The sequence below is a fragment of the Salvia miltiorrhiza genome, chromosome 5 (assembly GCF_028751815.1).
Source record: "Salvia miltiorrhiza cultivar Shanhuang (shh) chromosome 5, IMPLAD_Smil_shh, whole genome shotgun sequence".
Lineage (NCBI taxonomy): Eukaryota > Viridiplantae > Streptophyta > Magnoliopsida > Lamiales > Lamiaceae > Salvia > Salvia miltiorrhiza.
Genome location: NC_080391.1, coordinates 25,593,150 through 25,603,190, shown reverse-complemented (window position 1 = coordinate 25,603,190; position 10,041 = coordinate 25,593,150). Strand labels below are relative to the sequence as shown.

Genomic DNA, 10,041 nt, shown 5'->3' with positions numbered 1-10,041 from the left:
TTTTTTTCTATCATAGTTAACAGTTTTTTTTACTTTTTATAACGGTTTTTACCGTTATCTTTGATAGAAATACATAACGATTTTTTTGTACTTTTTATACTGTTATGTATTTCAACTACAACTAGCATATTTAATATTTTTTCTCGATTTTTATGTTATTTATCTCAAGAAATAAATAAATAACTTTAAAACAACAAAATGATAAAATCACCAATAACAATATTATATATCATCCAAAATATTCATACATTACTATCCAAATGAACCAAGTATCAAGTACATATGATCATTGCATATTTCGATTCAAAATTGAAAGTACCAACTATCTTATAGCTAAAACAAAAATCTATCATATTATGTGTTCTAGCACCAAGTCCTCATGAACTAGTTGACCTGCTATGATGAATTTGCAGCAACTAACTTAGGAGAGAACCCGACACACAAGCTCAACCTGCCAATAGAAAAATAATCCAAATAAAATATGTGAAATAAAAGAAAACTGGACAAGAAAAAGATAACAAACAATATGTTGACTTTTGTTTCACACTACATCATGAATCACATTAGACAGCAAATATCAGATATCTGACTAGCAAAATTTTCTATAAGTTGTAAGATTTTTCATAGACTAATCAGCTATAAACACTTGCATATGTATAGATACAAATAGCATTGGGATTATAGTCATTTCGTCAGGTATTTGAAGAAAAAAAGCCTATTAATAAGTGCCAAAAATAAAATAAATTTTGACAATTACCGGGCGCCCCCACTTGGAAAGCTCCGACACTTTAGCTCTTTGCTGACCTGGGTAACCTGCAAGCATTTATGTTACAGTTAGTAACACTGCCTTCTAACTTCAAAAATTTACAAAAGAAGACCTATATGCAATTGCAACGTTGGAAATGCTGAAAGCTGCTGTAAGTTATGTGAATGATTTAACATGGAACCAAGTGGTCCAATTGTAACCTCTGGAACCACTATGAAAATATTGTATGATATATGACTTTTCCAATATTGAGATGGAAAAACTATGACTACATTTATAAAATAGCTTAATCTCGTTCACACACTCTTTTTACTTATAAATATCTAGAATTACGGAAGCACATAAGAAACCGGGTGCTGGAGTATTACCAGATAATATAACTAAGCCATCAGAAGCTACCCTCGCTAGCTGTGGAACAGTCTTGTTAAGATACTTAGGAGACAAGTAATCCAATGCATCTGAAACTATGACGAGGGAAAATGTCTTAGGCCTGTACGGAAGGGGAAATTTGATATCAGCCACTCGCACGATGCCTTTGCGAACTAGATTCTTGCAGCTGGCATCAGCATCATCTAACTCATAAGGCTCTATACCCCAGACTTCTGTATCCTCTTGTTTCAATAATTGAGAGACCACCGAGCAGGTTTCAGGACCAACATGCAATACCTTTTTCATGCTGTCACCATATGTTTTCTTCAGAATAGGTATTATTTTCTGAACTTCTAGAGTACAAGAAACACCACCTGCATAAGCATTAATGGGTTAACAAAAGTACATGTAATCTAATAGCAAAATCCATGTTTCATATAGATGAGAACAAGGAATAGGATGAAAAGCTAGACGGAAGACTGATTGGTAATTGATATACACATCAGACAAGCGTGTTTCCTTTATCCAAGAAAGAGGTATAGATCACACATGCAATGCTATATATATAGCCGTAAAGCCCATTTTCCCACATAAAACAGCATTCCTCAACATCATATGCAAAATTCGTATCTTGAACATCGATTACTTCTGGTGAAACCCCCGACATGCATCTTGGCACCAAAGAATATCACAAAATGTCAAAATCTGGTGAAACTTGTAGTACCAGCTTCATTAAACCAATTGAAAAACCAAGAAATTTTGAAGATATAATGGTTGCAAGTACAAGAATGAAGCCTTCTATACATGCATGCATTATTTATTCATAATTCACCAAAACAAATCGGGTAAATAACAGATACAACACTTTTGAATCATAGGTACTTACCTTCAAGTCTACTTAAACTATTTATGTCACCACTCCTGCTACCTGTCAAGAACAAAGGAAAAATGATATAACCTCAATGGTTGAATATACCTCCAAACACTCTTTAACTAAAGTGACCTATTAAAAGGAATGTTTCCATCGTCCTTATATTTTTCTTGCCAGCTTCCTAATATAATTATTGGAACAAGTACATAAGATTGATTTCCTGGGGTACAGCGGTGTGTGTGAAAAAACCAAGAACAAACCTGAACTGTGATAAAGATAACCAACAACCAGCAATGCTCCCTGAAATTCCGGAAAAAAGTAGCTTATCAGTTCTCTCATTTTAGATACACATTAATGCAACAAGCTCAACTATGTGACAAGGGTCATCATGACAAGTACTAGAAATAAGTGAACAAGCATCATCCTTAAGCCATCTCCTCCTCTCTCTTTTTTTAAAATTCAGATACACAAGGTAACTGTAACTCAATTCCATGATTGTACAATATGGAAAAAGGGATCTATGTGTGAAATGTATGTACCTATCCACTATGTGTATATGCAATAATGGTGAATAACTCATGCAAATATGTGTGCTCTCTGAGCTCTCTCATGTATAAGAGGAGGCAAAGTGAAAGAAGTAAAGAGATATACCACAACAAAAATTCCAATGGATAATAGTGGAGAAGTTTGGGCCTTGGAATGCAATGCCCCGACAAAAGGAATGCTCCCGCCATCTCCAATACGGCGAGCAGCATTGGGTCTTCTTGACATCGCTTAAGAGTTTGAAGAACCTGCCGAGGATTGAAAGGACCAGAAGATAAGGACAAGTTTTTGAAGCCAGGAAGCACAGAGACCTTTAGTGAATGATGATCAAAACTAAAGACAGCCTTTTATCAATATCTCAACTCACTAGTAACTAGCACACGAAGATCTCTACTGAATGATGATCAAACTAAAGACAGCCTTTACCAATACTGGTAACTAGCACATGAAGATCTCAACTCAAGTCTGTTATATATATATATATATATATAGAGAGAGAGAGAGAGAGAGACGTGGGGGATTGTGGGAACTTGTGAAAACCACTACTTACTATTCATATAGTATGTCATAGGTTTCCAAGTTGAAAGAGTCCTACCTTGATCCTATCATAATGAATTAAGGTAACAGAACTGACCCAGAAAAATATCTGAATAAAACCTAAGGCAAAGTTGGTCAGAGCAGATACAAAGTGCATCAGAAATAGTCAAAGAACACCAAAGAATACCCTCTGAACTTTTTGGACAACTTATGATCAGTCTGGAAAAGATGTGTATGAAAGAAAGAGCCATGACAAACAATACCAAATGAAAAACTCGGTCCCAATTACTGTAAAGATTACCTTGGTAATTGAACGCAATTGGCCACATGTTCTAATTTGTTTATTCTTCAATTTTTCTTCCAAAACATGTCCAATACCAGGAAGTGCCTTAACGGGAAGTGTGTATAAATAATCATCCACCTGGATAGAGACATGATTAGGTAAGTCCTGCAACTTGATTTCAAAACTATGAACCCTCTTGAGCAGATGCTCTTTATAAAACCAGATAAGATAACACACAAATTAGTGAGGAAAAGAAACCTAAAAAGGCTAGAACATATTAAAACAACTAACGTTACACCTTTACCTTTCCAGTAGGAATATAGACTGACATACTGTCAAAATTATATTTTGATTTAAAATAAGTAGACTGACATACGAATAAGCACATTATTCTCTTCTTCCAATGTCAAAGTCGTAAATATGTGAAGCTAGATCAAGCTATTAAACTAATCCCTCCATAGGTTTGCAACCTCATCATTTTGCTCTGTTCCCTGTCGATCACATTCACACGAATCAGATCCCAGCAAGACATCAGATAAAAAATAATCCTACTGATTCCTTTCCACGTACCAAAATCTAAAATCTCAATTTCTGCAATTGCATAAACTTCAACGAACAAATAGGATATATGAATCTTGAAAGTGCCTCATCTATTATTAGATTTCTCTTGATAAAATTCTTAAAACGTACAGGAGAAACATCACCACATACATAATACACTGATAGTAAGGAATTGAGGATAGCATCACACCACACATTCATAACCAACTCCGTTCAACAAATTAGCCAAATACGTAAATTCGTTAAATTAAGCCATCTTTGCCCATTATTCAGCTTAACTCAGCAATAATGAGTAACTCACACTCACAAGTACAAACTCAAACATCAATTTGCCGAATTCAGCAAGAATAAAAAGTAAGAAATAGAATTAGGGCTAGATTGTATGGATGGAATAGAAAACCTAGCTTCGAAAGGGGATAATTGCGGCTACCCTGCTCTGTAACCAAGGAGAGCGGCACGACGACGAACTTCCGACGCACGACGGAGCTCGGAGGATCGACGGAGGCGGCAGGCCCTCACCTGCTCGACGGAGAAACGTAACAGCAGCGAGAGATTGGGAAAGAGTCGAGAGAGAGCTAGGACTCGGTTTCTATTCTCTTCGTGTGTGAGGGAGATCTGTTCTTGAGAGTGAGTGAGAGAGGTAACGAGAGAGCGGAGGTGACAACGACTCGCCCGACCATTCACTGGTCTTCCAGTTGCAGCGGCAACGGTATTTCTTTCTATGAAAGCTAGGGCTCAAAATTGGAAGGGAAAGGGGCCTCCTGCGTGGAGGCATCGACAACATCGGAGAGAAGGGCGCTGTGTTGCCGGATTTCGGCTCAGGCGACGGCGTTTCCTGATTTGGGGAGGAAATTAGGGCTCCCCTTTTGTCTTCATCCGTGATTTTTGAGAGAGAAGAATGGATGATGGGAGGAAGTAGTCGAGGAGCAGCGCCCTCGGCCGGACACGGCCTCGCCGGAGCCGGTGGGAAGGCGGACAGGTGGTGCGGCCGGAAGAAGGAGTTCAGCAGCGGATTGGGTGGAGTAGAATGGGGGAAACTAAGTTTCAAATGATATAATATAATAAGTTTTAAAAAAATTTAAAAAAAATAATTAAAAAAAATTATACATAACAGTTTTTAGATACGCTCAAACATAACGGTTCCAAAACCGTTGTAAATGACTCTTATACATAACGGTTCTTTAACGTTATGAATAAACCGTTATAAAAGATGGTCATAGATAACGGTGGCTTAACGGTTTTGTAATACCGTTATGTATGCAACTAATAGATAACGCAAAAATATAACGGTTTTTCAAAAACTGTTATCTATGCATATAGACAACACTACATAGATAACGGATTTTTCCAAAACCGTTATCTATTCCTAAAAGTGCGCTCATACATAACGGTTTTTGAAAAAAACCGTTATCTATGCACTGTTATGTATGTAAACTTTTGTAGTACTCAATATTTTGAAAATTTTCATCAAAGTACGAGTAAATATCACATTTTACAAAATAAAGCAATTAAAATACAAAACAATTGTCAACATCTTCAGATCATTAAAAATCATAGAAAAATGAGTTTGATCATTGGTCGATTAGAATTTGCAAAAGATTATATTAAGAAAAATATTGGAATAGAAAATTTGCAAACAAATTTTCTAATATGTTCATATTTATTTTTTGACAATAAACTAATATTAGAGTCAATCAAAGAGTTAAATGAATTTGTGTTGGTAAAAGAGTTAAGCAAACATTACATGTTATGGATGAAGTATTCACAATATTAAAATAACTTACTCCCTCCGTCTATAAAGATTGTGTTTATTACTATTTTTGTCCGTCCACAAAAAATGTGTGTTTTTCTTTTTTAGAAATCTCCTTTATACTTTAAATACTATCATTCACACTCAATATTTATAAAATACTCATAATTTACTTTTACAATTTGGTGGGCCCAATACTGCCCTTTAAAACTAAAATCACATCTTTCAATTTTTTTATTAATACCCGTGCCGTCCACTCTTCCACAAACTCTTTGTGGATGGGGGGAGTATATAATTGAAAATTTTTGAATTTTTAGATTGGATCGAATCAGGCAAAAATTCAATCTGAAATCTGAATACTTACCCTAAATAGAAGTTATGAAGAGCCTTACTATTTTTATCAAAGTAATTTGCCTTTTTTCAAAGTTCCAATACAGCAACGTAAACAAGAGATTCATATTACTATTTTTATCTATCAAAGTTAATCATCAATATTAAACACTTATTAAGTAAACAATGAATTAACATTTTTGTTTTAATCTATCAATGTTACACTAAATAAACTCTGTTAGAGTCAATGTTGACTCCGACAATGTTGGGACCAATGTTGATAACATACATGGTTTCAATGTTGGGTGGAATGTTGATAACATTCATGGTGTCAACATTTCTGGGTTGCAACCAACATTCTGGAGTCTGCCTTGACTTCATACTTTGACTCTCCATTGGTAATTGTATATATTTAATCTTTACCTTCCTTTCACGTTTTATTATTCTTTGGTTGTGGAATAAAGGTTTCAAGCTTGTTGACCACGTTTTCAATAAGTGGAAAGGCGGTTTTTCATGATCCAAAGTAGTGGGGTGTTAGTTCCTACTTTTAAGGAGCCATGATCTTTCAACCAACATTCCAGACTGGTCGACTAGCAGTTTTCGGAGGTGGATTGCAGCGGTTATTGGAAGCTTCTGGAAGTGAAAAGTGGAGGAAACTAACCGCGACATGAAGGTCTATCAAAGCAGCAAGAAGCCTCATTCATCCTTACGTTTTGGAAGTGCAAAATCAGAGACTTAACATTCACTCGCAACCATCTCGTCATTTTCCTGCTGCAAACATGTCACCGGTTCTTCAAGGATTGCTTTGACGAAGTAGACTTAGGCAGCCAATCTGTAAAGTCTATCTTTGTATCGACGGGACGTCGAGGGCAAGAGTTGAAGTGCAAGGCCATTGGAGCGTAGCAAGTTGTTTGCTTTGTCCGATTAACTTTTGTTATTCGGCTGTTTTAGGTTCTGTGTTGTATCAACATTGTAGTACTGAAAGTAGATAGGTTGGTTTATCTTAGGCAGTCATTCTGTAAAAATAGATCTCCAAGAAGATCCAAATCTGTACTTTGTATTGTTGATTCAACATAGTGATTTTAGCCTTGAGGCACTCACGGGTTATTTATAATCCGTGAAAAAAATATTCCTGTGTGTTATTAATTTCCGCTGCATGTTGGTTGTAATGTTAGTAACATTCTGTTGATAACATTGCATCCAACATTTCTCTTTTCTTTACACAGTTTTACTTTGTTGGTAATTTGGGGCACTAAACTATTTCAATTGGCATCAAGAGCAGGCTCTTGACGTACTAAGAATCGATTCCTGTGTGTAAAATTACCACTTATGGATTTGTCAAGTGTGTCGGCTCGACCTCCTACTCTTGATAGTGGTGGGAAGAACTACAACTTGTGGAAAACTAGGATGAAAATCTATATCAAATCTATTGATGAACGTGCCTGGGTGGTTGTGTTGGATGGGTGGACTCCACCGCGTACCACTGATGAAAATGGAGTTACTTCTCTCACACCCGAGAGTAAATGGTCTGCTGATGAAAGACTCATTTCTAACCATAACTCCAGAGCCTTAAATGTTATCTTTATCTCTGTTGATGTTCCTGCATTTCGCATGATTTCTAATTGCACGGAAGCTCGAGATGCTTGGCTCATTTTGCAGGAACAATGTGAAGGTTCAGCCAGTGTTAGAGCAACAAAAATGCGAATGCTGACCACCAAATTTGAGATTTTGAGAATGCGCGATGATGAGACTTTCTCTGCATACTATGAGAAACTATGTGAAATCTCAAATGAATATGTTGGACTTGGAGAACCTATTAGCAACGAAAGATTGGTCAGTAAGATACTGAGATCTCTACCTGAAAGGGGCTGTCAAGGGATGGGTCACTATGCAAATGAGTGTCCCACAGTTGCAAGAAAAAGGCATTCTGGTCTTACTGCAACTCTTAGTGATGACTCAGATTCTGAGGAGGAAAAAGTTCTCCTTATGGCTACAGTTGATGAAGAGGATTTGCAGGAAGAAGACATGATTGGAGCCCTTGAAAATCTTGATGATGAAATGATTTATTCAGATAGTTTTTCTGAATCTGGAACTCTAAGTGTTGATGACAATATTTCCAGATCCGACTGTGATGTTGATCTGATTGATGTGTCTGACAATATGAATGTTGATGTTGATGTTGCCAACACTGATGTGAACATCTCTTCTGAAAATGATCAGTTTGATGTGATGTTTAACAATGATGTTTTTGACATGGATACTGATGTTCAGGAGATTGATGGGATGAAAATCCCCACTAACACAACGAACTGGTATGAAATGACTATTCTTGATGATTTCAACTCCAGTATACCGAATTTTTGTTGTGTTGCAGCCTTGGAAGAACAGGAGAGTGGTCCACTGAAAGAGATGGAGAATTTTAAAGAGCTCTATGAGATTGTTGATTCTCAATGTCGGGAGTTGAGAAATGACATCTGTATGTTGGTTGATGAAAACCAAAATCTCAAAGGGCAAATTACAAGGCTTGAAAGGATGCTCTCTCAACGTGATGTTGAACTTGATATACTCCGAGGTAAAGTTTGTGATTCTGAAAGGGTGTTTAAACGGTTCAACAAAGGGACCTCATGTTTAAATGAAGTTCTGTCTCATGGTCAGCATAGTAATTCTGGTATTGGTTTCTGTGCTGAGGAGCAAAGAAAGCAACATCGTAATACTACTATTTTTGTTAAAGAAAGAAATGTCAGTATGAATGTTGACAACATTAAGGATCCTCATAAGAAAAGAAAAAAGAAAAAATCCTATGTTTGTCGTTATTGTTCTGCTCCTGGACATATCAAACCTCATTATGTCAAATACATAAGTGATTGTGCTGTAAAATCTGCGACACAGATGTTTGACTGTTACCAGAAGAATGTTAGTAACACTGGCAGGTTTGACTTTAGCAGATTGTTGGATAAGAGAGAATAGAATGAAACCTGTAATACTGTTGTCTACACCTCCTTGAATGCTAATATTTCTGAGAATTGGTACTTTGACAGTGGGTGTTCTAGACATATGACAGGAACAAAGGCTTTACTCTCTGATTTTGTTCCAACATCTGGAGGAAAAGTCACTTTTGGAGGAGGTGCGAAAAGGAACAATTCTGGGGAAAGAAGTTCTCAATGTTACTGATTTTCCTAAATTAAAAGATATGTATCTTGTTGAAGGGCTTAAGGCTAACCTGTTTAGCATAAGTCAGTTATGTGATGCAGGTATGACTGTAAAGTTCGACAAACATCTTTGTGAAGTCTTTGATGACACAAATCAGTGTGTGATGATGGGAAAAAGGTCGTCTGACAATTGCTACAAGTCCCAAGAAGAAACGTTCTGCAATGCAGTCAAACTTGATGATGTTGATCTTTGGCATCAACGACTGGGACATGTCAACTTCAAGAATCTTCAAAAGTTGATCACACATGATGTAGTTCGAGGCCTTCCTAAATTGAACTTCAAGAAAGATGTTGTGTGTCAACCGTGCCAGAAGGGGAAGCAACACAAGACAGCTCATCCAATGTTGTCAACATGCTGTACCTCAAAATGTTTCGAACTCCTGCATATGGATCTGATGGGACCCATTGAAGTTGAAAGCTTAGGAGGAAAATGGTATGTACTTGTGTGTGCTGATGATTTTTCAAGATACACTTGGGTTGAATTCTTGAAAACAAAATCTGAAACCTTTGCTCATTTCAAGAAACTGTATAAAAGGTTTAGAGTTCAATATGGCCAGTATGTTGGAAGAATTAGGACTGACCATGGTAAAGAATTTGAGAACTCTCTCTTTGATGACTTCTGCACTAACAATGGAATTTTCCATGAGTTCTCTGCACCCAAAACTCCTCAGCAAAATGGTGTTGCCGAAAGAAAGAATAGAACCATTCAGGAAATGGTGAGAGCTATGTTGCAAGCAAAAGGTCTCTCCAAACGACTATGGGCTGAGGCTGTGAGTACAGCATGTCACATCATCAATAGGGTGTACATGAGACCAGGTACTA

The 10,041-nt window shown here is 36.8% G+C and overlaps 1 protein-coding gene across 1 annotated transcript; it reads right to left on the bottom strand.

Moving 5' to 3' along the window:
- Positions 1-713: 713 nt before the first annotated feature.
- Positions 714-2,875, bottom strand: LOC131024255 (probable pectin methylesterase CGR2). The gene is made up of 5 exons (XM_057953776.1): positions 2,658-2,875; positions 2,267-2,306; positions 2,022-2,063; positions 1,135-1,509; positions 714-813 (listed from the first exon to the last, which is right to left on the bottom strand). The coding sequence occupies exons 1-5, from the start codon at positions 2,775-2,777 to the stop codon at positions 719-721; spliced, it is 672 nt and encodes a 223-aa protein (XP_057809759.1). The 5' UTR covers positions 2,778-2,875; the 3' UTR covers positions 714-718.
- Between the last annotated feature and the right edge of the window lie 7,166 nt (positions 2,876-10,041).